Below are 26,952 nucleotides of genomic sequence, written 5' to 3'. Positions count from 1 at the left end.
GGCAATAATTTGGGACCAAGTTCATCTTTCAGGTGTGTATGGGAGGGAAGGAGGAGGGCAGCACAACTCAGGATGGGTGTGCACAAGTAAGCCCTGCACTGCTGCATTTGTCACAGAGCCAGCCTTTTCTCTAGCCCATGCTTTAATATTCCAGCAGTAGCATTTAAAACAGAAGCTGCAAGTGGCTGCTATCATACAGCAGACCACCTGCACCTAGTTGATAATCCACCTGAGACACCTTTCCTCCCCTCTGTGCTTCTGTTCCTGCATCAGAGAGTGGTGCAGCTCCAGTGCCAGTCTCATCAGGGCTGATGGTAACCTACATGCGAGGAAAAGCACGGATTATGTGATTTAACAGGGTCAGGTTGGGAGCTAAACAGCAGTCAGAAAGGCCAGCATGGGCCAATAAATTGATCTGCAGTGAATAGAAAAGCTAAAATAATACAGTTGAATTATTCTAGGCAAATATAATGTTCTTTTGTTTCTAGATGGAGATTGTACTGCCAGTGGCACCTGCTGTTTTCATAATTATTTAAAGTTGGCAAAAAAAACCCCAACAAAAACCCCAAAACTCACAAACAACTTTAAAAGAAAAAAAAAAAAGGCAAAAAAAAAAAAAAGCCCAACCCCAAAACAAACTCCATAGACTGAGATATGGACATAGGCGAAGGAGGAAAAACAAATCCAGGCTGGGAAGTATCATCAGTTCTTTGTTTCAATTTTGTCCTCTGCCTCTTTCCATCTGGGGTGGGTCATGTGTATGTGCCTGCAGAACTGGTTATTGCCTCCACCATCAGAATGCCTGGTGATCCCTTCAGTTCTTCACTCCCTTCCAAGCCTCCTGCCCTGATGGGGAAATGGCTTATTCGACGCAGAGGGGAACTGATGGCATCCCCACACTTCCTAAATGTTGTGGCTTAGACTTACCACACTTGCCAGGTTGTGAAAGTTTTTTGGAAATGCACAAAGGCCTCCCAGACTGCCAGGCTCTCGTCCCACCCAGAGAGGCTTTGCTGCTGAAAGTGGGAGAGAGGGGCACACATAACCTCTCTCTGTTCACAGCAACATTCCCTGAACTGGTAGAAAGTGAACTTGGTGGGCAATGCAGGAGAAAATAAGTAACATAGTACTTTCATGCTGTGGACTATAAAGTGCTGAGTGTCTCCAAAAATTGGCAATGGGTGCTACCCATTTCACTTCATTTTACCTAAAGAGGTATTCCCAGTGCTGCAGAGCTGGAACAGACAGTGATTGAGGTGTATATGTGATGGAGATTCTCTACAGCTTTGAGTTTGTTTTTTTTTTTCAGGCAGGGGCTTTCTACTTGTCCCATGAGCCTTCCTGGCCCTGTGCTTTCCAATGCTTTAAGCAATGTAGCTATTTCTGATGAAAACTCACTTGGCAAGAAATACAAAATAGAAGAAGCTCTTGCTTGCCCCTCAGCTGAGGGAATAGCCTGGTACCTCCCTGTAGCTGTGGTTACACCAGCACTGGTTCCAGCAGATGTAGGAATAAAAGCTTAAATGCTACATGGTGATCCAAGTGCATTTTCAAAGTCACACAGCAGTGGGTGACTTTGCAGCAACCTTTGAGTAATTGACAGGGAAATGTCTTGTTAGTCTGGGAAAGGGAGGGAGCACTGAAAAGGTGACTCTGTAAACAGACGCCTTGAAGGCTGCAGATGTTTTGAAACCCTCCATGTAATCATATGATAAACTCTGTCATCCCCCCCACACCCATCTTGACCTGTTTGCTTCTCTGGGATCAGATTCATCCTGTAACAGGGAATGTTAGTGAGAAAACACATTCACACCCCCATATTCTCACTCAAGATGAAGATGTCTACCTGTGGGCAAAACAGCACCTTTTAAATTAGTGTTCTAATTTTCTCTCTACTTTAGAAATAGCCTCATTAGCTGACAAGAAACACATATATCTGCAAAGAGCCTGGGCTGCTGGAGCTGTGAGCTGCCTGGTCCCTGGGGTGGTGTGTGTTTAATTTATTCATCTGGCTTTTATAAGAGACAAAGTACACAGCTTGCCTTGAAATCAGAGATTGCCAAATTAACGGTTTCCAAAAAGCTACAATTTCAAGTTGTTCACAAAGAGGCCTGATACAGGAAGCTTTACAGATATTTAATATTTATAAGATCCCTTAGGATTTAACAAAGATGGCAGAATTTCTGGGCAACAATTGCTGTTCCTGTATGCACATCTGTATAAACATATTGGAATCAATTTTAGGTATGTTTTAATGTTATGCATTTTATATGTGTAGATTTTTTTCTAATGAAACATGAATGGAGCAGCAAACTCCATTTCTGGTTCTATTTTTGGGTTTTGTGTGTGTTTGTCCTTGATGTTTAATATCTGTACTAAAGCCTAGCCTGTCTGTGAACTCAATCAGTAATGGGTATTTGCTCCACAGGCCCTTTTTTTTAGCTTTGCTTCATAAAGTGTTTAAGAGACCTTGAGATCCTCTGGCCAGTGGCCCTACAATAACACAAGGTGCTCTTTGAATATGCCTACTGCCTCTAACATTCCCTACTTGCCAGCATCTTGTCTGGCTTTTATCTCTGGCTCTTCATTGTCAGGAAAAAGCACTTGACTCACAGTGTAGGGCCAGACACCAAGTCCTAGTGGCTTACAATTTCAGCAGAGGAGGGATTGATTGCTTCCAGGATGGATGATGGATACCAGAAAGACCGAAGGTAAAAGGCCATAGGAAGGATCCAATAAGTGGTCAAAGGCTGAAGGGGAAGAGTGACTCTAACAACAAAATATTGGAAGGGCTGCAGAAGACAATGTTGCTGGCAGTGGGCAGTTACTAGAGTTAAACCTAAAATCTGGTTCTAAAGTCTGTCATTTAAAAGGGTTCCAGGTACATCCTGTTGCAGTTGAAGGCTGTGAACGTGCTGGATTGGTCTGGAGAGCCCTCAAAATTAAGTTCAGTATAAAAATCTCCAAAACACTGGGAAAAACATTTGAATAGCTGTGAGGTGTTGACATGCAGCCCATGTATTGAAAAAAAAAATATGAATGCCAGGGAAATTTCTCCAATTCATTTGTGGAGAAAACTTTTAGAGACTCATGGTCTTAGCTGATGAGAGTCTGCATGTCTGAATTCCTTGGCAGCTTGCTAGGCTGAGTCCCCTGTCCTAGACCCTTAGCTCTCTCACATTGCCTGCTTTGTGTCTGCTCTCCCAAGGACCTGGAAGAATGCCCAGCTGGGAGAAGCCATGATCGAGAGCCTGGAAGCTCAAGGACTACAGCTGGCCAAGGAGAAACAGGAATATTTAGGTAGGAAACTCTTACTTTGAAAAGCAATAGAGGCCAAAATAGTAATTTTGCTTCTCCTGGAGTTGTCGCTGTGGTCAAGCCAAGCAGCTATAGGTTTTCTCTGGATGAAGCTTTTGAGCAGTCAGCTGAAATTCAGGTCTGAAGGGAGTCAAAACATGCAAAAGTTAAGGTGGGATCTGGACATCTATGTGGAGTGTAAAGGAGGAACCTGCTTTGCCCACCGTGCTGCAGTCCTCCATGGCTCATCTGTACAAACATTTGCCACCCCTGAGAGGTTTGGATGTGCTGGTTTCAGCTGCTCACAGGCAAACAGACAATACCTTTATCTCCCTCAATTGGACAGGACTGATACTTCTGAGGTTGGTCACAGCTTTTCATACATGAGTTTTCTTCACCTAGCTGGTGCTTTTTTTTGGTCTTACGCAACTTGATCTTTGTGTTTGCTGATGCTGTTCAGTTTGGAAGTGGGAGCATTTACATGGGCTTGTTTGAGGTATCTAATGACAGTGGCTAATTTGCCAGTGCTCTCTCTGTAGACAGTAGAGAAAGAACAGATGAACCTGAAATAATCTAGATATGAAGAAAGGGGATTATGTAATCCAAATCCCCTATTTAGGAACCAACCTCTGCATGGCCTGATACCTTGGATGCTCTGACTGCCTTGGCAGGTCCAGTTATCTCTTCCCTTTACTGCCTATAGGAACAGCCAAGGGAGAGCAGCTCTTTTAACCCAGATTCCCTCTGAGTTACAGCATTCCCCAGGTCTCAGAGACCTTGTGACCTGGGGGCTGTGGGTCACAGGTGTGGGCCCAGTGACTTGTCTGGAGAGTTATCTGCTTTAAATAAGATAGCAGAAATTTGGGTGCTTCAGGCTGGTGATGCTCTGAGCAGGGGCTCATGCTATCTACTCCTAATTGTCAAGCCACTGGAGGAATCTTACAGAGCTTTTTGCATTTCTGCAACCACACTGATCAGGGCTGATCTCAGCACATGTAGCAGTGATCATTGCTCAAGTACCAAGGTGTGTTTACTCTGTCCATCTGAACACCATTCACCCATGTGAGGTGATGGATGGGCCCATACATGAGGCAAGCAGGGAGAACTGGTTCCACACTTGACAAAGGAATAACAGGGGATGCTGAGAGGAGGACCTGAAGGGACAGAAATGGGAGGAAAATTAGAAACAGGAAAGTTCCACCAAAACATTCTTTTGCTACCATCAGAGCAAATGAAAGGGCTTTAAAGACTAAAGAACTCTTTAGTATGATAAAAGAAAAGGTAGTGGAGAAATAGAGGAATACACATACTGTGGCAAACAGGAGATATTTGGAATATAAAATATGTATCTTAGCAGGTTCTTTGGTCCATGACAAGAACATTGAGAGCTGGTCAATTGTCACAGTTGGCTACTTCCTTATGACATGAACTATTTCTGTATAAGTGCTAAGGCTTCTACCTCATTAACCTTACCTTCAATGATCTGTGTCCATCCTGTAGTCAAGCTTTGAGGTCAGGCACTGTTCCTGGAAGCAGGTCAAGGTTCTCTGGAGGAACACTCTAAGGAATTTCTCAAATCCACACTGAGTTATCTTCCACCCAGCTGGGATCCAGATTTCACTATCAGACATGGACATTACAGAAGCCCATCAGGTCCAGGGCTTGGGCCCTCCAGGAGGGGCAGCAGAGGGAAGGTGGGAGAGCCTCTGTAATTACAGTGCATCTGTGCTGGGCTCTGGCCAGGAGGAAGAGGGAGAGAGTGGGAAAGAAAGGCAGCAGTGGTGCTCAGCAGAGCTTTGGTAATGCAATACTATTTCTCTGGTACCAGGAGCCCTGCTCTGGGTAGGAGGTAGAGGTCTGCATTCCTCCTAGAAGTAGTCATGCTGCCAGCAGCAGCAACCTTGTCAGGTCCTCAGTACCAGGGAAACCAGTAGCACCTCACTCACCTCTCAAGAGGAAGACAGAAGTGCTCCAGTCAATCTGCCCCTGCTCCTGTGGCAGCCAGGTGGCAGAGCTGAGAGCTGAACCCGAGGCTTGACCACGAGAAGTGTTTCTGTCTGGGCTTCTGTAAGCTCAGAGCTGCCCGAGGCAGAGCCTCTGAGCTTGGAGCTGGCTCAGCAGAGGTGCTGCAGGCTGAGGACCAGAGCACAGCCTCTGCTGAGCGGCTGTGTCTTCAGGGGACAAGAGCAAATGTAGGGAACTGCTTCCTATAGTACAAGTTTTGTGACAAAGTTAGGGATTGATTTCTGGGCTCGGCTGGGACATCCCAAGGTGACAGTAGGGAGTTGGCAGTGCTGCCCAGAGAGCTAAGGACAGGATGATGGGCTAGGAAAGTGAGGATGGGGCACTGAGGTGCAGGAAAACTGACTGCTGCTACACGTTGTGTCACTCTCTGCACTCACTTGGCCTTTCTGTGCCTTGTTCCTTATCTGTGAAGCAGAGATAAGAATATTTTCCTGCCTCAGCTGGAGGATAGTGAAGGATGGTTCATCAAGGCTCTTTAAGAACATTGAGAGGAAATCTTAGAATGAGTACAAAGCAAGATGTTTGTTTAGTTTATTAAGTTATTTGGCAGGAGGGAAGTTATAGAAAATCCCGTTAGTGCCATCTCAGCCTTTGGACCCTCCCAGACAGATACACACAAAGGAATAGGGAATGATGCATTTTCAAGCTTCAAAAAGTCAGTGATTCTTGTTTGTAAATATCCTGAGGATATAAAATGCTTTTCTCTGTGCTTGGACTTTTTTTGTGTGCTTGCAGATAAACTAATGGAAGAAACAGAGGAGCTATGTCTGCAGAGGGAGCAAAAAGAGGTGAGTTCATCACAAGCCAGTTTCCTTCAGCTACCATGTGGCAGGGCTGGGAGGATGGGACTTGTTGAAGGCGTGTCAGTGTTCAGGGAGAGAGACTTGTGGAGGCACAAGAGTCTCCAGCCAATCTCTGGAAGAAGAGAGGAGTAAGACCTGTGCCGTGAGATAGGTCATGGAGGTGTATCCCTGCTCCCTTTCCCTGTTACTTTCCATGCAGCAGGTTTATCTTTGACTCCAGGGAGGAGGATCAAATGAAATTCATACTCACTGGATTGAATTACACAAGTGTTATTTGGAAGATTGTGGCAATAAAGTCCGTCCAGCATTCCCAGGGAGTTTTGGACCTTCTGTATATGTGTGGCAGAGTTGACTTCTGCAGGGAGTATGTCTGAGATTTCCAGATGCTTGGTAACCTGGCTGGGACTTCTGGATGTCTGAAAATCCTCAGGCAACCTCAAATCCTTCTAATTGCCCCTGGACAAAAGTGTGGTGGAGTCAGACACCGTGTAGCTCTACACAGCTTGGGTAAAACACCATGTTAAAAGTCCCAGGTGCTGTTAGCAGGGAAGCCTCTCCTAACTGTGTTGGCAGAGTACATCCCTGTCTTGGCAGAGTACATCCCTGTCTTCTCTTTGGAGCAGGAACTGGAGCGTCTGAACCAGATCCTGGAAGCAGAGAAGCAGCGCTTTGAGGAGGTGGTGCGGGAGCTGCGTCTGGAGCAGGAGGAGATCCGGCGGTATGGCCATGGGGCAGGGAAGGACACAACTCCCACACTGGGCAAAAGTACTGCTGTGGTGGTGAATGCAAACAGGCTGGAAACCCACCTGGTTTGTGCATTGACCAAAACAGGAGTGGCTGTGGGCTCTTTACCTGCATTTGCTATTGCTTTTGACCAGTAGAGCACAGCTCAGCTTCATTTTGCACTCGGGCCTCCAGCAATTTAATTTCAAGCCGCTGGGATACCAGCTACCCCCAGTTTAGTTGGGGTAGCATGGGACAGGTGCAAGAGAAGATTTCAGAGAGGCAATTAGTTCAGCTGACTGAGCAGCTGTGTGGGGTCCAGACACTGGATTTAGTTTGCCACCATCAGCTGAATGACAATTGATGTATGATGTTGCCTCACCAAGATTAGTTTTGTCGTTTTTGAAGTTAACTATGAAAAATATTAGCAGCAAATGTACTCAGAAATAGAAGAATCCAAGTGCTTTTCCCCAAGTGTTGAAAGAACATTTTTTACTCTCACTCTCTTTTTTTTCTTTTTTTCTCCCTAAGTAACATCTCAGAAAAGCCAGTGTGATTTTGCAAACCATTTTTGTTCTCACAGGCTCTGCTTAGATGTGATTGCCATGTCTGAGCTCTTTCAGTTGCAACCATGGCTCTGCCCTTGCTGGAGAAGCACAGTAACACTTGGGTTGGGTTTGATGATCAGGAGGCACAGTGAAGTTCCTGGCCACCTGTAGTGTGTCCAAGGCAGGATGTGATGTTTCCTGGCAAACTCCTGGCTCTCCAGGACTGGCTATACCAACCGATGGTTGCAGGTCCTGCACCAGGAGAGGCACAGCCTGTGGGGCTGTTTTTGCAATAGCTGTCACCCTTTTTGCTTCTTTAGGGAGCTGGAGCTCACAGCCCGCTCCCTCAAAGGAGTGGAGGAAGAGAAGAAAGAGTTGAGAAGCCTGACAGAGTCCTTACAGAACACCCTGGAGGTGAGTGACTGCTCCTGCCCTGAGTGACAGCATCTGGGCCTGAAAGCACTGCTGTCACACAGTATGATTCCAACATCTGCTAGTGCCAGGGTTGAAGTGCTGTGCAGATGAACAGATTCATTTGGTAGTTGATATGAACACCAAAATCCCCTGCAGAAAAGGATGAGAAATGGCACAGAGCACAACTGGACCAAGACTTTCTCAGCAGTACCAGGTGATGTGGTGATGGGACAATGGCCAGAATAAGTTGTAGTTTAGGAGGCTTAGGTGGGACAGCAGGGAGAGAATTTTCCCCAGATGGGCAGGCAGGCAGGCAGAGAGGCTGAGGAACCCTCATCCTGGACTGTTGTCAGACTATAAACAGCCACAGCTGACCATATCCTGCTGTGCTGCCAGACTGCCTCCGAACAGCAAGCTGGGCAGGAGCCTACTGGAAGGTCCCTTCCAGCCAGCATGACTGTAAGTCTGATGAGCTTTTTCTTTTTAACTGCATCTCTCTACCTTCTGGTGGAATTTGAAGCAGCAGAGGGGCATTCTTTGTTCACAGAAGGGAGCGTGATTCCCAAGGAAATCGTGTACCTGGGAATGTACATGGGAATCTAGGAAACAGAGTCTTGATGTATTAAAATCTTTCCTTACTGGTGGATTTATGGAAAGTACCTTTTCTAAAAGTATATTTTTTGTGAAATTTCCACACAGCTGGCATTCTGAAGCTGCAAGGTCATCTTTAATGTTTGTGTCAGATCCTGCAAGTTTGTCCAAAAATCTGTTCCTTTGAGCTCTTCTCCTTGCCTGCAGTTATGACAGAAAGAACTGGAATGCTATGGAAGTGCCATTCTTGCCCTAATTGCACATTGAACACTTCCAAGGCAAACCATGTGATGTGTCCCATTGCCCACATTTAGAAGTACCACAGAGGGGGTGCCTCCAGTTCCCACTAAGGAGCAAGCAGAGCAGGGAAGGCTCATCAAAGGGGCCTGCTGGTTCACCCCCTCGTAGCAAAGGCTGTATTGGAGGCTTGCTCCCCATGAAGCAGGTATGAAATGAAACCCAAATTTTGTTATTCCTGTGTTTACCTGAATGAGGCATGGGGATGCAAGGATGGAGGCACTCAGTAAGGAAGAACCAGGCAGGAACAGGAGCAGAAACATCAGACTTGGCTGATACTCACAATCTCTTGTCCTTCTTCAAGGAGCTCTCCCTGGAAAAACAACAAATGCTGGAGATGCTGGAAGAAAATGAGAGCCAGGTCCCACCTCCAACCAGCCCCAGCAAGGAGCAAAGCCCCATCTGGGGACTGCACTGCAGCCTGCGACAGATTGAGGAGAAGATGCAGCAACTTCTGCAGGAGAAACTCCTGGCAGAGAAAAGGTGAAGTGGGGAAAGAGGACACTTCTGCTCAGGCTTAGTGGTGCTGAAGGATGTGACTGTCTGCTGACTTGCTTTTTGGTTGCCAACACCAGACAAGTCTAGAAGCTTGTCTGGTTCCAATGGCAGGAGTCCAGGTTACAAATCCTTCAAAGGAGACAGAGTGAGGCAGGGCAGCTGAACTTGCACCCAGTTGGGCCTGCTCCTTTCAAACCAGGACTTGTGCATGTAAAGGTGTTCATGGTCTGTCCATAAGGAGTGTTTGGTAGTCCTGGGCCTCATCTGGGAGTTGAGAATGTTCCATTCAAGAGCTGTCCAGCTGGCTTTCTCCAGCAATGCCTGTGCTATTGGAATGGAGCGCACAGTGCTCCTGTTAGCATCTCTTTGCTCTGGGCAGTCAGGTAGTTGAGCATGCCCCATCATGACACTGAGCTCCTTTCCTTCCTGTGAGTTGTGTTGGGGTGGGAATGGTCATCTTTGTTTGCTGTGCCATGCACCAGGATGAAGGAGAATGAGGAGCGGTCTCGAGCACTGGAGGAGGAGCGCGAGTTTTACTCTTCCCAGTCGCAGGCGCTGCAGAACTCGCTCTTGGAGCTGACTGCAGAGAAACAGCAGGCAGAGAGAGACCTCAAGGTATCCCCTGCATACGTCACATATTGCTGTCCCTGGGCTCAGAGTGCTTCCATTTCCTCTTTCAACTCATTCTCTATCAAGCCAAACACTTGGTTTTATTTAGTTTTCACATTTTGGTCATAAATCTTCATTAGCTGTGCTTCATATTGCCAGCTGTATCCTGGCCTGCATCCAAAGCAGAGTAGCAGGCAGGGCAAGGGAGATGATTCTGTCCCTCTGCTCCACTCTGCTGAGACCCCACCTGCAGTGCTGCATGCAGCTCTGGAAGGACATTGACCTGTTGGAGTGAGCCCAGAGGAGCACCACCAAGGTGCTTGGAGGGCTGGAGCACCTCTCCAGTGAAGACAGGCTGAGAGAGTTGGGGCTGTTTGGCCTAGGGAAGAGAAGGCTCTGAGACAGAAACCTTATAGGAATTTTTACAATGTAGTGATAGGACAGGTGAGATTGGCTTCAAACTGAAAGAGGAGAGGTTTAGATTAGGTATTAGAAATAAATTATTTACTGGGAGGGTGGTGAGGAATTGAAACAAGTTGCTCAGAGAAGTTGTGGATATTCCATCCTGGAAGTGTTCAGGACTGGGTTGGTTGGAGCTCTGAGAAACCTGGTTTAGTGAAAATTATCCCTCCCCATGGCCAAGGGATTGGAATGAGATGATCTTTAAGGTCTCTTCCTACCCAAAGCACTATGATATCATGGTAACACATGAAATTGTCTTATATTTATGTAGTACTACTGTTTATTTTTGTATCCTGAAGCCTGATTAATCCATTCAGTACAAGTCTTTTAATCTGTTACTGTGAAAGCATAACTTATAGATGGAGGGAAGGAAAAAAAGTAAAAGAGGAAAGTAGACACCATCAAGAATAAAGATGATTTCAAATAAATGCTAATATGGTTGTTGCAGAACCATGCAGACATTTTGTCTCCTCACCTGTGCTCAGAAAAACAAACCTTAAGACTTTTAAATCTTCAGTAACCTCTGCAAGAACTTGGATTCAAAAGCAGAGGAATTCAGCTGAGGGACCAGCCCTACTTTGTAACTGACAGTACATTAATCTATGCAAAGGTAACTGGACAAATATGGTATTTTATTTAAATCTAAATAATGTAAAGGTTATGTTAATAATTGACTGTTTGACACTCAAACTCCTTATACAATATTTTGTCCACCCCCTGAGTTATTTTTTCCTGAACCTCCAATATTTTCTTATCTTGTCACCTTCTATCTACTTGACCAGACTAAAGCTAAGTTGACCTAAGCTGTGTAGTCTCTCATTTGCTAAACTAGTACAGTATTTCTAACTCCTCTTGTGTTTTGTTTCTGAAACTAAGCACTGTACATCCCTTTGTGGGAATTGGCTGCCTTTATGTCAAGTCTGTCTCAGCTGGATTGATGTCCTTCTGTTCCTGCTAAGCTGCAAGTACTTGCATTAGCACAAATTCATGTGTTGAAATACCATCTCTGGTTCCATATGGTTCATGCAAGGGGAGGAAAACTGTGAAAAATGAAGTCAGAGTAAAGTAATATTACTGTAATAATCTGGACTTCAGATTCTGTCTGAAAACATGAGAAATGCCTTTATATTGCCTTGCAATACTTCTAAGGATTTCCATCACTGTTGTCTTTTCATTTTTATCCATGGCAAGTTCCTCACAGACCTTGTGAGTTACCCAGATGTTTACTGAGAAACAAGCTGTTTTCCAGCAATTCTTATTTTCTTCCTCAGGCTGAAGTGAAGGTACGCATGGATCTGGAGAAGAGACTGAGAGAGGCTGAGGAAGCCTTGCAGAGCTTGGAGCAAGGCTTAAATTCCCTGAATTGCAACAAGGAGAAAGAGAAGAAGATGAAAGCAGATGTCAGTAACTTGAGAAGTAAGTTAGTCATCCATGTTCTCTACTGATGAGCAAACTCACTAGAGGAAATATTTCTACCTTCCCAGGCACACAAAGAAGATTCCAAATTAGCAAAGCTGCAGATAAATGTGGTCTCCCAACTTCCTGTACCTCCACCACATCTCCCTTTTTAGGAGCCATAATGTGCTATGCAGGTAGTTGATGTTTTGCCCTCAGAGAAGGTTGAAATTATTCCAGCCTCTCAAAGGAGCATTAAATTATTCCAGCCATCTCTGCTGGGTGGAAGACAAACCTAGAGATGAGCAAATCATCTTGACTTTCCAAAATGTCAAACAGGGAAGCTGTGGCAGAGCTATAAAAACTGACTACTGACTAGGTCTGAGTTACAAGGAGTCCTCTGATTCCCCTCATGGCTTTATTTCTCAGCCTTGGCTAAAAGAATATCACCAGTTTAAGGAGGCCTGTGGTTGCTGTAGCAACGTGCTGGTGGGTGACCCAGCAGGTGAAGTTTGGATCTTTACTCAGAGCTGAATCACAGCATCAGCTCAGCACTACAGAGCATGGGTCAGGTGCAGACTGATGCTTCTCACAAGTTATCCCTGTTTCTTTGCCTTTTTCTGATTTGTTTGGGCTGGGTCTTTTTGAGTTCTCTTGGGGGGCATTACCCTGGCATTTGGCTTCAGTCAGGCTTGGGAACTGACATAAGCAGCTTCAATTGAGTCAAATCTTGCTTGTTTTGCATGCCCTGCAAGTTATAGTGCAGGGAGAAGGGTTTATTAAGGTGCTAGGTCTGTAGAGTTAAGGCTTCATTTCAGTGAAGGGTGGATGTACTGGACTAATATAGAAAAGTCAAAAAGTCTTGTGGTATTCTGAGCACTGTTAGGTAAATAGGGAAAAATAAATGTATAAATAGTTTTATATCTATTCACATACTTATAATTTATATATATTTAAATTTTAAAAGTATTATTCAGTAGTTTCTACATAAGATTTCTAAATGGATAAAAACAGTCATGATTCTGAACTTCACGCCACTGGCTCAGGGCCATGGTAAGAAAACAGAGCGAAAGTGGATGTGTTGAGCTCAGCATTCAAGTGGAGCTTCACAAGGCATACATGAGTAACTGGTACTGAATGTCTCCTGATATTTCCAACCTTAGATTTTGTGAGATGTTTTTTTCAAAAGAGTAAAAATGTACTGATGAGCAGAGCACTAGAGAAAATAAGGGACCAGTAATGTTTCCCATAACGTTAGTCCCAGCACAGATTGCCTCAGTCCTTCCAAGTGGTTCCTGCAGCTCTGCATGCCCTTTGTAGAAGAGTTGGGGCACATTAGCACATGCTGGTTTTGAACAGCAATGGACCAGCAACAGGCAGGAGGACAGCAAGACTGGAATGGCAGAATAGACACTGCTCAGACCATAAGAGGGGAAATGGGGCAGGAAAAGCAGTTTGTGTGGCAGATCAGGGCAGAATAACGTCAGAGTTTGGGCATAGGGCTTTCCTTGGAGCCCATAATATATGTAACTATGCGCTAGTATTTGCTATGCTACTAAGAAATCCCTCACCATGTGTGCCCGTGCTGGTGTTGCCAACACTTGCCAACACCTTCCTTTTCCAGTTAGTCCTGACTGGTTTTAGAAGTCCTTCAAAGAAAGTATAAAGAGCAAGGCTTCAGAGTTGAGAACTTCTATCACAGTATAAAAGGCTTTTGGCAGTTGAGTCATGAGCAGTTGTGAGGATTACTGATGTGGAATGGATGACTGTAGTTCTTTCTAAATTTGAGTATACATTTGTTAGGAACTGGAGGGTTTTGTCACTTTGAAAATGAACATTTGCAAATGTTCTTCCTGATGGTATTCTGGAGCTCTATGGATTGTTGCTCATGAAGGTCATCATTACCTGGTTCAGCCCATCAATGAGTGCAGTCCCTTGTGGCTGGTTCATTGCTTGGGGTGTCTGCCCCATCACTGTAACAGTGGTGTTCTCTTCCCAGAGTTCTTTGAAGAGTGCATCCGCAATGCTGAGCTGGAGGCCAAGATGCCCGTGATCATGAAGAACTCTGTGTACATCCACAAGGCTGCCACTCGCCGCATAAAGAGCTGCCGCTTCCGCTGCCGGAGAACCAGCGCCTCCTGGAATGACAGTGGGTGTCGGGCAGCCTTCTCCTTCACATCCTGCAGGAGCAGATATGTGCCCAGGGGGCTGGCAGAGCAGTCACATCTGCAAATGTTGTTTCTATTCCATGTTCCTTAGCAGCAGAATGGAGCCACTGTGCTACTTGGAGCTTCCTTTCCCAGAAAACAGGCACTGAGCCTGTGTACTTGTTGCCCCTTTCTTTATATATGTTGAAAGCTAAACTTCTGTGATGGTCTTGGGCCCCTAAAAAAACATACTTAAACATGACTTCATCAGAATGCCTAATCACAGACTGAGTTAGGCTCAGTCATGCTGGTCACATGGCTCGTGAGCTCTAGTGAAGCTTTATCTTTCAGTTTGTGTCCCTAATGGAGAGTGCTTACCTTTCTGTCCTGTTCTTGTTTCAGTGAAACAGTCACAGTCCTTCATGTTCTCACCTGCAGAAGCTGAAAATATTGAAGAGCTGAAAGAAGCAGCCAAAAGACTGAGCCGGGACCAGCGCTTTAGGAAAACTATCTATCAAATCATGAGGTCACAAAAGGATTCTGCTTCAGGGGACAAAAAGTGACTCTTCCTGGGAGGGGGGCTTCTGAGATCAACCTGCCATTCAGCTCTGCAAAAGTTACAGCCTTGGGCACTAGGCTCAGAAGGGAGATCTGGCATTTGGTGGGCAAGGTGGGGGAGAATTGTGTGTAGGAAATCCCTTGAGTTACTGGCTTTGCTTTAGTTTGAGTGCTCCCTGCAGTCTGGCAGACCTTCTCTGCTGATCTCTCCAAACCTGTTTGCTTCAGCTGCTTACACTAAGCCATGTTTGGCCAACATGCCACAGTCGGTGTTCAAGTGAACCAGAGACCGTAGCTTAGGAAGTGCCTCTCCTTTCCTTTCCTTCCCTGTCTGGTCTGTCTGCCAAACACAAGTGCTTCTGAGGAAACCTTTAGCAGCCTATGTTCCAGCTATATAATCTCCTCAGCTGAACACAGCTCACCCTATTCTGCCTGATCCCCTCTAGGAGCTGCACACCCTCAGTAAATCAGCACTTCGGTGGGGGACGTGTCCTGAAGACTGCAGCAGTCCCACCCTTCCAAGCACAGGCAAAAGTATCAAACACAGGGCCAAACTTTTTGTCTTGATGCCACATAATTTCGAGCAAACGGCAACAACACAAGGTGACGACAACAGGAGGATGCTGTGGATTTGGGTCCAAGGAGGATCATGTACAGAGAAGAGTTTATAGGTAACTCAATGGCATCCATGCGAGCTGGAGGGAGGGTTCTGTTGTGTTGATGGTGGGCAGAACATTCCAGGGCCACCTTTGCACATTTTTTTGCACTGCAACATCTAGCTGTGTCAGAACTAGGGAATGTATTAGCTCTTGGCTATCTATTCCTCAGTGTGAAGAAGCCTTTGACTCAGTTTTGATGGCTTCCTCAACACCTCACTTGTAAGGTGAGTTGGAGGGCAGGAGGGTGAAGACTGTCCAGCAACAAAACCCACTGCCACTTCAGGCAAGCTGCAAGGGCTGTGGAAGAGGAGTCCAGGAGAGGAGTCACTTTGTTGTGGAACCCCTTGCAGCCTCCCCCACCTATTTTAAGCAAGCAGTTGGCTAATAATTACCCATGCTGTAGAAGCAGCACTGCCTGGTGCTTACAGACCACAGGATAAGCATGCTCAGAGTGACACCCTGTTTTCTCCTGCGTATTAATTGGGAAATTAAGAAATAGACAATACAAAGGTGAATAAAGTAAGCAGCAGAAGTACAGTTAGGGGTTAGGGGGTGATAAAGTACAGGTTTACTGTACCTTTCATGGCATCAGGACCCCTGGGTATTATGTATGTCCAGTGACACACAGGTGGTTGCTTGCTACTGTCCCATCCAGACTGTGACAGTGTCCACTTATAGCCTTTGGCTTCTGGCCACCTACATAATTCCCTACCAGTTTAGTGTTGTTCCTAGGGAGAAGTCAAGGATGAGGCTGGGAAGCAAGCCTTGGCTTACCAGCCAGAGGAGAGTGATTAAAGCTGATTGGAGGAACATCCTGTGACAGTGTGATGCTCCTGGATGGAATCACTCTAGTGTGACCAGAGGAAAAGCTTTGAAAACACAGCCTGCACTTCCCATTTCAGTCAGTTACTGAGCAGTATCCTTCTGCCAGGCATTGGGAGGTTTCATCCAATAAGAGGATCCAGCTCTGAAGGAGGATGTTTTTGTGATAATAAGTGATACGGTAGGAGAAGATTGTTTCCATCCTTCCTTAGCATACCTGATCCTTCTGTGGTTTATCTACTTGTGTTTATATGCTAGAAAGCCACAAATAAATTCTTGCTCCTACAAGGCTGAAGGGCTGTGATAAAGAAGCAATACAGAAATAGTTTTTTTCCTTGATGCTGCTCCCAGATAATCTCTGGCTATTTTCCAGTTACAAGGTCTATATTAGGTGATACTGGAAGGAACATAATAAAGGATAGCTAGGGAATGCATCTGTAATTCAGGCAGTTAGAAAAATCACCCTGTGGCCTGTGAATACAGCATTTTTGTTCTATTACCATCAAAGCCACAATCTCTGATTCTTCAGAAGTATTGTATGCAGGAGGTAGTCACATCAGGTACATCAGGTCTTCCTTTACTGTGCATATTGACAGCAATAAGTAAATAAAAGTTATGCTGACGCTAGAATGAATTCCTGTGTGTTCTTGATACACTGTCACCAAAATGATGTTAAATTGTCTCTGCAGGAGTTCAAACAAATCATTGTGACACTCTCATTTACTGCCAGTGCAGTTCCTCTGCTTCACTGAGTTGCTGTGTTACGTGCTTAACATCGCCTCTCAGAAGGATTGGCCGTATGTAAAAAGCTTTCACCCTTGCTACCCACTTTTAAATTGTGTATAAAGTTAAAGCAGACTGTATCACATCTGAAGCAGAAAGCTCCCACTTGCTTACCTGAAGTCAGTGAGCAACTCTGTATGTAACCAGCAAGATGTGCCCTGAGCCACGTGTGAGGAGGTGCTTTCCATCAGTCATTCCCTGCTGCACAGGAATCTACTCCCCTGTAATCTCCCTGGCAGAGCCAGCACGGAGCTGCCTCTGTGCACCACAGCATCTGAATTAAGTGACTGTCTCCTTTCAAAGGACACAGAAATGACTGATTCCAATGTTCTCTGTGTATTTTTAACACAATGCAGTAACAGGAAGATGGCTTAGGAAGCTCCCCTCTGTTCAAACGACCTCCACCAGTAATCCTAGGCTGCTTTCTTCTGCTGGGAAAACTGGGAAGGGGGTAATGACTTCCTCCAATGAGAAGCGTTCTCTAACTTGTTGTGTCTGAGGATAGAAGAAAATACAGGATGGTTTGCACCTTTAAGATTTCACTTCAGGAGCTGCAGAACACCTACACTGGCTCTGAAAATCCTGTGGCCATTCTTCACCACCTCCACCTTCTGTGCAACACCTGGGAACTTTTCTCTCTGAAGATGCTCCCTGTTGTTCCTGTCAGAAACACTGCCAAGTGTGAAGCCTGCTGATTTCCTCTGCATTTTCCTGGCTACTTTTCACAGTGTGAAGGATGGATCCTGTTAAAACTTCAATTAACTGATTTAAGAGTTAACTTCATCCTCCTTGTAAGATGCACAGGCTGTTTCAGTCCCTAGTGAAGAAGAGTGGTTCCTGCTGGAGTGCCCACCACCCCAAGGCTTTGCTCTTGCACAGAAGTTAATGTCAGAGAAAGAAAGGCAGCCCTAGCCCTGTTGCCCCCAGTCTGTGCTTCTTCTAAAGCAGAGAAAGTGGATAAGAAATGGAAATTGCCCTTGGGGTCAGAAGTGGATAATGAAGGATAAATGGTTGCTGGTGCATGTTGTGCATTGCTGTGCGTGGCACACAAGTGACATAAGCTGGTAGCAATTTTTAGTGACAAAGTATGGCTTTTTTTTAGCTCCAGATAGTAGGCAGGCTTTCTGCTTAGGACTTAGTGTAATATTAGTGTATCTCTATGGAAATAAGATGATAGATTTCCATGGGAATAGTCTGTTTTGAATGTTTTCAATGCTGTCACTTTTTGTGGTTGTTAGAGGGACAGAAGCTGGCTCATGTTGTACCCAGTAAGGAGAGGTTTGCTCCCAGGAAAGTGGCCCATGTTCTGAAAGTCTTGCCCAAGGCAGGGGCTTGCCTGGACTCTCAGTGCTCCTTGGTGCTGATGTGCCTGTGAAGGATGCATTCATTCTGGCATCTTCTTCCTCATGCACAAGGACAACTCTGCAGTTTTTTGCCCAGTCTGTGTATGATTTTTTTACCTACCTAGTCCGAGCATGGATTTGAATGGGTGAAATGACCAAGCAAGAGGAATTGCTGTAGTGAGTCACCTGAGAGCTGGGTCTGAGGTGGCCTGTTGGGGTGACAGTCACCACGACTTCAGCCACTATGTGTGGTTTGTTGAACAAACCAGTGCGGTGTGTTTCTGTGTACTGAGATAACATCCCCTTTTCTATATTAAGTAACACTTACTTCTTACTGCAGGCTTATCTCCACAACCAGAATGCAGAAAGATCCAACTGAGTACTCAGGTCTGTGAGTCCTTTCTGCTCTTTGCAGGAGGATACAGTGTAGTGCCTGAACCAACATTCAGATTTTGGATTTTTTTCAGTATTGGCAGATATGGCACTTCAAAGGAAGAAAAATTATAAAGGGCATTTTGTGGGGGTAACAAAGGCACCTTTTGCTAACTCAGAGCTGTTGCAATAAATAACTCAGCAAGGTCATGTGCTCTTCTTTTGCTGTATCCTGAAAAGTGCAAACCTTGCATCGCTTAAATTGTAAGTGAACTCTGCTTACCCTTGAGTTCTTCTTGACTGCACCCCTGCCTCAGACCTCTCTGTGGAAACCACCCAAGAGTGGCGGGATATGTCCTCTCCTAGAGCTGCTCTTCTCGTTGATTTCTTCATCATTAATTCTGGGGTGGGAGAGAGCTCCCTGTTCCTCCACACGTCAGTGGCTGCCCACAGAAGGTACAGCCCCTGCCTCTCCAACATGAGGAAAACAAGTTCTGTTTTTTGTTGTGAGATTTTATATCCAAGTTCTGCAAATAGGAATTAATATTTTTGACATCATCATGTTAATAAGGGGGTTTGGAAACAAGCTCTTTGTGGTGGGTGTGAGCAAACTGACTCCCTGCAATGGAATTAGGCCCTGTTCAAAAGAGGTTCTGACTCTCAGCCTTGATGGAATAAGGCTGGAGGCTTGTGCCAGTCACTGCTGAAAGCACAGCCATGACCAGGGTGATAGCATGTTTGGCAGAACTCTGTCTTTGGGACAGCTCACAGGGCATTCAAGGTCCCTGGGTGGCAGAGATGGGCTGTGCTTTTAGGTGCTACCAGCAATAAAAATTACATAGCAACAAGATGAGAATGCTGTGGCTTTTGTAGCAGAGTAGAGGAGCAGGCTTTTAATGCAAAGATTGCCTGAGATTGATTGGATTGTAACTTGCTTGGGAGTAGCCACTATTTTAATTTCTCCTTTCCTTTCCTGATTGTGCCAAAGGCACACCACATGCTTATCGCCGGCAATGGGAGCTTGTTGGAGGCTCCAACAGGAAGGAGATTGAGGGGTAGGAGTGCAGGAGGTGTGACAAGCTGGAGCACTGCTGACAGTTGACAGTTGCTGTACTTCAAAAACAAACTGTGTGCCTTGGCAAACACATTTCAATAACCTGAAGACGGCTGTTCAATTTCCCAGCAAGCAAAAAGCTTATTGAATCCAACCAAGGAGTCCAGCCCCAGGTGCTCAGAGAAGAGGAGTCTGCAGCTTTTCTCCCTTCTCCTCTCTCCCCAGTTTACATGAGGCATGCCCTGTGATGCAGGAATACAATCCCTGTGATTCAGGGACGCGCTTAGGGTTATACTTTGTGGGTAGCTGTGTTTACACAGAGGCTGCTCAGGGGAGCTGAAAAAGTGCTGGAAAGCTTTTGGATATCTAAACATGTACTGGAAGATATTGGAAATTCCTGTAACTCTCGAGGGATTTGGATGTTCAGAAACTCCTCAGGCCTGGAGCAGCAGCCCTCTAGATCCCTCTCTGATCAAGTGTGTGGTACTTCAGAGAGATGCTGCAACCCACAAAGGGATGTGGGGAATGGCAGTGAAGGCTGCTTTTCCTTCTTCTCCTAAATTTCTCTTGCAGTGGTTTTCTCCCTCACACAAATACAGATCAAGTGTGGTTTAATGTGAAACTTATTTTAGATTAAGAGAAGAAATGTGCAGGCTGAGCTATATTTCCTGCCTGTGTAGGGGGAACGTGGGCTCCAAAATGAGGACAGAAAATTCTCAGCCATTCAAAGGTATCACAGATGGGTAAAATAATTGTGCTTATCACATATATCAAGCTTGGATAAGGGAGAGTGGTGGGATACACTGTATTTGAAGCTTGAAGTCTTGCAGTAAGGGAGAATGAATTTGTTTGGTGAAGGAAATGTTTTAGTCCCTTGCCCTGGCTGATACTGAAGGAACTAGAAGAGAACATGCACACTTAGTCCACTTCAGCATGTGGCTGGCTCCTGGTGCTGGCATGGAATTAGTTTTGATGGCTGCTAGCTACACAGAAAATCCTTCCAGCTGTGACCAGCTGCTGCTGAGTTGTACCCTTGCTCAGAAACAGTGGTGGTGGTTGTGGATCCAGGAAGCACCCTCAGACCTGCATGCCCCAAAGGATGTGCATGATACGTCTCCTGACACACTCACAGCTCCTCCATGTCATGGGAGCCTTTGGCTTCCCCTTGCAAGTGGGCATGAGCTCAGCTTGCAGCTCTGCTGCCACCCAGGAGCAGAGAGCCCCATGACCACAGCTTGAGCTGCTCCTGCCATCCCGCTCCTTGGATCCCAGCACCCTGAGGCACACCTTGCACCAAGATTTCAGTAGCACAGTGGAAGGAAGCAGTTTAGTGAGCCAGCCTTAGGAGAGGCTACTGGGAGCAGGGGTGGGAGCTATTCTATTCCCTTCCTGAAGGGAGAAGAGCATCTCCTGATCCTGGTCCCCATAGTGCTCTGCTGTGAGCTCCTGGTTCAGCTCCTAAGTGCAGCCTGGCTGCCAGGGGAGATGTGTGTGGGCTCTGCCTCATTCCCGGACCAGGGAACCAGAGAAGGGCAAGAAAGAACTGTTGCTTTCCGTGTGAATGGGAAAGAAAGATCTGTCCTACCAGGGAAGCAAAGAATAGCTGTTGTGGGTAGAACTCTGCAAAGGAGTGAAGTGTTCTGAAGACAGGAGGGAGCAGACCTGAAATACACTTCTGGGCCTTGGTTCTGGTGCACTGCCCATACATAGCTGGAGTTTCCATCCTGTCTGTGCTTGAAGAGGATCACAGATCTAGCAAACAAATACTGCTTTACACAGTGAGTATACACCCTGCCCTGTCTATCCAGCTCTCCCTAGCTTTTAACAGGATTGCAAGCTGGCTGTTCCTCACCTTCCCCTCCAGGCTACTCCCTCAGCTTTCTGTTTACTCTTCTTTGCTTAACTGGAGCTGTCTCCCCTAGGTGAAAATTAGCCTCACCCTGGTGGGGTTTGCAGCACCCAGGAACAGTGGGAGGACACTTCTGCCATGGTGGGGATGGGGGTGCTGCTCTCTTTGGAGTGCAAAGGAGGTGAGACACGCCCTCATAGCTGCTCATGCTTTTTTCATAACACTGGCTTCCTGTCTAGAAATATTATTCATCCTGATCCAAAGTCCTTCCGACTTGAGCATTTCATGTAGAAAATGCACAGCGATGGGCAGTCAACACCCCAGGCTCTTAACCAGGCACCTTCCCTCCCTGCTTCATGGGCCACATGTGGGTACAGAGCTGGGCAGGGTGGTGTTGGGTGTCCCCTCACCTGGGACATGCAGAGTGAGCCGTTTTGGAGTCCTTGTGCCAGGTCCTGTCACAGGGGCGAGGGGCAGGCAGAGGAACCAGTCCCCTCCACTGGACTTTCACTCAGAGGAGTTTGTCATCTATTCAAAGAAATATTTCATAATCAGGTTTTTTTTTTAATTTTTTATTATTTTCCCTGAAAATAATTTATTCAAAAGTAATTTCTGTTTTTTCCTCAGAGGCAGAGAGCAGACCAGAAAGTTTTACCTTCAGATGAAGCCTGGTGTGCTTTGTACCTGAAGGTGGCTGTGTCTCTGCTGTAGCTGCACTGCCAGACCCACAGAGAAAGGCTGTGTGTGGGCAAGCAGCCCTGGCAAGGACATCAGCCTGTTAATCCTGCATTAGAGACACGTCTGTGCCTCCACTCTGCAGCTGCCAGGTCAGCTGTGCCTTCAGCTTTTCCAAGTCTTTCAGCAGCCTGCTAAAGACAGGCAGGTGAGCACCTTCCCAGCTGCCCTGGGTGAGGGTCAGTGGGGGCAGCTCCCTGTGGTCAGGGCTGGGCACACAGCTCCCATGCTGGGGAAGGGGTCAGGCAGCCTGTCCCTGCCAGGGGCTGGGCATGAGGCTCGGGGATAACATGGTTTCTGAAGTAAGCACATAGAAAGCCTGATGCGCCCTTTTCCTTGCTGCTGCTTTCCCTGGAAAAGCAGTCTCAAATCACAAGGGCTATAAAACTAGTGCATTTTCTAGCTCTAGCATTGTGTAAATAAGTCAGGTCAGACAGCTGGTGTGCCAGAAATTTCCTCAACATTTTCCTATCTGCATGATTTAACAGACTGCAGCTATATCGTAAGAGCCATGGAAAGACATCCCTCTTACATTCACCAGGGATTTTTTAAGTGTCTCTGAATGTCACTGAAACTGTTTCCTTGGAAGAGATGGCATGTGTGTCCCAGACAATGGGCTTAAGGGGAAAATGGAGGGATGGAGCTGCTGACTTCTTGTAGCTGCAGTGCAGTAAGGGAAAGGTGGTGTTATAAGGAAAGACTTTCTGGTTTAAGGCTCTGAATTAATTTGAATTGTTTTGCAGAATAATGGGCTTGCACTTGCTACTGCTGTAATGGGATAGCCAGAGAATCAGCAGCTGTGGCTGCCTCTGCAGCAGGAGACATCAATTATGGAAGAAGGAGGCTGTGCTGTATAAGGTCAGAAGACAGTAGGACAGACAGGACTATATTCAGCTCTCTCTCTGCCTGCCTGTGCGATGTTTGCATGGCAGGGTGTGAGTTCCCAAGGTAACGTGAAATGAATCCTGTCTCCTTTCTAAGGAGAAATGGGTGAATATTTGCCATCCCCACAGCCCTGATAGCACAGCCTGCCATGTTATGAATGCTAGTTACAGTAGTAAAGCCATTACTTCAGCTCATGTTCTGGAGGCAGTGTGTGGAGAAATGTGAATTGTACAGAAGTGGGATGTGGGTACTTATCTTTAGATAGACAGCTGTGCCAAGGACAAATCAGATTTTACTTTATGGAATCTCCTTTCTCCTTAATCTTCGGAGATTTATTGAAAACAGCCTCTAATCTCTTCTGTTTGCCACAGACAAGTATGTTTTGCCTACTTACCATGGGGTAAATTTAGTGCCATTCTTAATCTATGGCAAAAAAGGCTTGGAAGCAGGATGTGTGGCATGTCATCTCTGGCATACATTGGGGATTTCTCCAGCTGCATTAACTGCTGCCTGGAGCAGCACATTCCTAGACACAGCCAGCACAGACCCTGCAGGAGGCATTGAGGAGCAGCAGCTCGCTGGGGAGCACATGGGCTGGCAGGCCTGGCTGTGCACTGAGAGCCAGAGGCAGAGGAGCTCCCAGGGGAAACCTGGCAAACCCAGCTGGCAGTGCCTGAGCAGGGGGAAGGAGAGGATCCTTGGTGGGAGGGAGCCCATCTCACACAGCAGGCAGGATCTGGTACCACTAATGGGGAGAAGGAGGAAAGCAGTTGCTTAAAAGTTGCTTAAGTTGGAAAGCCAGGCTCTTAGACTTACTACTGGAAAGGCTAAATTTAATTGCATACATTTTCCAAGTATTATTTGTATCTAAACATATATGGACCATTCTGGGGGGAAGATGAATTGTTATCCAGGCTAAGTGCTGTAACCTTTGGAGGCTGAAGGTTGGTGAACCCTCTGGAAGAGATGGTCCTGTTTTTGGTGGCCATGCTATCATCTGGAGCACGGTAGAAATGTAGAGAAGTCATTATTAAAGTCCGCTTGTAGGGAGGAGGTAAAGCTTAATGAAATGGAGAAACTAGTAAGTAGAAGTGCCAGGCTGGAGCTCCATGGGAGGAGAAAGCCACTCATGCCATTCCCCACCTGGCCTGGTGAACCTCTGCAGTCATTTCCCTTTCTGGGGAGCACCTTGTAGCTTGGTCAGAACAAGCTCTGGGTTGCATACCCAGCTGCATTTCACAGTCACATCCCTGTGGAGAGAAGCACACACAGGACAGCCAGAGCAGTGCTTGATTTCCAGGTGGTTTCCCTTTCTCTCACATGTTTTAGAAGAGAAATGTGGTTTTTCTGAAGGGGTTGTGCACCTTTCTGCTATGGACAAAGAGATATTGAGGCTTGGATTGTGCTTTCTGCAGATCCTGGGGCTGCAGGGACAGTGGCCATGGGAGAGACACTGAGGAGAGGGCCCCTGGCAGACTGTAAGGTAGATGGCTCTCAGTGCATGTGCCCCTGTCTCTGCTCTTGAGAGTCACTTAATGGAAGGAGATTTTTTGTTTTCCTAATTAAGAACAATATAGAAGACACATGATGTCAATTTCCCCAAAGGCCCAGAGAAATGCAGGTGGGAAAGTAAGGGGAGCCAAGGAGCAGCAGTTGGGTGGAAAATCTAAAGCTGTATTAGTGCTCTGTTTTCCATAGAGCGCTGTGGGATGCTCTCTCCTTTGCCTGAGATAAGAGATGGAGAAAAGGGACTTTTATTTGCAGCTAGCTCATCCAGTTCCCTTGCACAGCAGCAGGTTATTTACTCTGCCTGCCTGCCCTGCCTGTGTCCCTGCTGTGCCTTAGCTGTTAGGTTGGATGTGGGTGTATGAGAGGGGCTCTGATATCTGTGCCCTGTCCCAGGAGGATGAACAGCATGCACATAACCTCAGTGAGCTCTTTGGAGGATCCACCAAGCTTAATAGAGACAGACATCTCAGAGACAGTCAGGCCTTTCATGTTCTGAGCTAAAATAACAAAAAACATTTTTATTTTTGATTTATAGCTGAAGAGCAGTGAAATTTGCTAAGATGTGTTAACCTTGCGCTTTAAGGTGGGAACTGCTTCTCTCACATTCCACACCAGTGCTGCAGGAAGCATCTCCTGGTGGGAAGATGGAGAAGAGCAGTGCCCCTGGCTGCAGTGTGGCCCTTGCTGTTCACAGGTAAGGCACACAGACTTGGCAGGGTGTGAATGTTTCACAGACAAATGGTAACAACCAGGGCCTTTAGGGAGCAGCTGGACTGCAAAAGGCAAGACGTACTGAGGGAGGTGAGAAAATGTCATTTGACTGCTTAGCTGTTTTTGAAAGGCACAACAAGGAAGATTTAGCACACGTGTAATTTCAAGCAGAGTCTTCAGGACCTAGACTCTTGTAGAGATGAGGATTCCTCCTCTGGAGTAGTATGTGACTGTCATGTATGTGACCAGGAGGAAGTCACCTAGGAAGCAAGCTATTTGTTTTACCCAGCTTTGGGTAGAGAGCCTCATCCTCCCAGCCTGTTTCTGTAATCTCAGTTTACACCTTTCCCTTCTATGAAAAGACACCACTCTTCTACACCAGGGCAGAAGACTGTGGCTTATCCTGCCTGGCTATGTGCAGAGGGTCCTGAGGCACTCACAGCAATGCTGTGGGAGCTGATGCCCTCTGCTAGTGCCTACTAAGAACCTCACTTTGAACTCTCTGTGTTTTCCTCACTCTCTTATGGTGGCAGCAGACCTGGGCTCTCTATGTTTAAGTGTCCAATGAAGACCTTTCTCCCCATAGATGTGAGTTGCCCTCTCACAGCCCACAGCTGTGTAGTGAGCTATGGGGCTGGCAGGCCCTGCAGCTCTGCCCTAACAGACCAGCTTACATGGGAAAAGGACTTCCCACCTTCTGCTGAAACTGACGTGTAGAATCTATGTCCTCTGAAACTGTATTTCTAGATATGCATGTTTCCCCCAAGGTCATTTCCCTTTTGGCCCAGTCTTAGTGCTCAGTTAGTTCTTCAGTCTCTTTAGTACACAGTGCCAAAACTATCTAGCCATCAAAACCTCTTGATCTCAGAGGGACAGGTTTGGAATAAGAGGTGTTTGAGAGAGGGGGATGTATGTATCCAAAAATGAATACCATTTTTGCTGTGTTTCTCTTCCCCTGACACCAGAAGACATTTTGGGGCAGGTGAGAAGAGTCATGCTGCACTTCCACAGCATCTTAGCAGCACTATTCCCCAGAAACAGCAATAAAACTGTGGCCTGTGGGCTGGCAATGACAGTTCAGCTCCTCATTTTGTTCCAAGCCCTGGCTGCATTATCTGTCAGGAAGATAATTCCTTGACCTTGTGGTCAGGGGATGAGTGCTTTGCTCAGTGATTAAGCCACCCCAGTAGATAACATGCTGTGTTTAATCCCTTTGGTAGCTGGTCCTGGAGGGGGGCAGGAGGGGCTGCAAAAATACAGTGGCTTGCAATAGGTCTGGAGACCTCAGAAACGGTGGCAACAATGCAGAAACTGTGGCTGTATGTGCCCATCCTCCTAAGTTAATTTGGTGGCAGGCTGGAAAACAACCAGCCTATCTAGGGCAGTATTTTGTCCAGTGATAGAGCCATATGGTGCAAAAAGCCCACAGTCGTCTGAGGGCTTAGGCATGTCAGAAATCAGGGAGTCCCTCTGCGTACTGAGCCTGTCTGCTAGCTGGCACATATAAAAAGAAGGTTTATAATTATTTTCCCCTGCTGATGGGGGAAGGGACTCCTGAATAAACAGCTAATCCTGCTGATTTGAACTGGGAAAGAATGAGATAAAACCTTTCCTGCTGCTTCAAAGCAGTGGCTGGGATATGGCTGTGAAGCATGCAGCAGGCATGCTGGAATGCCCCACAAGCCTGCCTTATTCCAAGCAAGTGCAGCAAATGCATCAGAGCATGGGTGCAGGACCAGGTTTCATGTTGTACAAACTGAGGGTTGGAGCCCACTCTTCCAGTGGTATTTAGGGTTCTGTCTGCAAGTGAAATCAGGGGGAGCTTTGACTGACAGGGTGTCACCTAGGAGGTTTCATCCCCAC

General features: G+C 46.4%; 1 protein-coding gene across 1 annotated transcript in view; it reads left to right on the top strand.

Moving 5' to 3' along the window:
• The window catches only part of PLEKHD1 (pleckstrin homology and coiled-coil domain containing D1), a 29,037-nt gene extending 12,578 nt beyond the window's left edge, over nucleotides 1-16,459 (top strand). Inside the window, exons 6-14 of the mRNA XM_054275900.1 lie at nucleotides 3,209-3,300; nucleotides 6,058-6,110; nucleotides 6,749-6,843; nucleotides 7,717-7,810; nucleotides 9,003-9,181; nucleotides 9,679-9,811; nucleotides 11,539-11,683; nucleotides 13,662-13,811; nucleotides 14,212-16,459. Of these exons, the coding sequence (XP_054131875.1) occupies nucleotides 3,209-3,300; nucleotides 6,058-6,110; nucleotides 6,749-6,843; nucleotides 7,717-7,810; nucleotides 9,003-9,181; nucleotides 9,679-9,811; nucleotides 11,539-11,683; nucleotides 13,662-13,811; nucleotides 14,212-14,372 (1,102 nt within the window). The 3' untranslated portion in view covers nucleotides 14,373-16,459. The remainder of the gene's footprint in view (nucleotides 1-3,208; nucleotides 3,301-6,057; nucleotides 6,111-6,748; nucleotides 6,844-7,716; nucleotides 7,811-9,002; nucleotides 9,182-9,678; nucleotides 9,812-11,538; nucleotides 11,684-13,661; nucleotides 13,812-14,211) is intronic.
• The last annotated feature ends 10,493 nt before the right edge of the window (nucleotides 16,460-26,952 follow it).

Source organism: Melozone crissalis, unplaced genomic scaffold (genome assembly GCF_028551555.1).
Source record: "Melozone crissalis strain CALT ecotype California unplaced genomic scaffold, PUWL_Pcris_2 ptg000018l_1, whole genome shotgun sequence".
In the NCBI taxonomy this organism is placed as follows: domain Eukaryota; kingdom Metazoa; phylum Chordata; class Aves; order Passeriformes; family Passerellidae; genus Melozone; species Melozone crissalis.
Note: the sequence above shows the minus strand (reverse complement) of the source record. Positions and strands in the feature narration are given on the sequence as shown.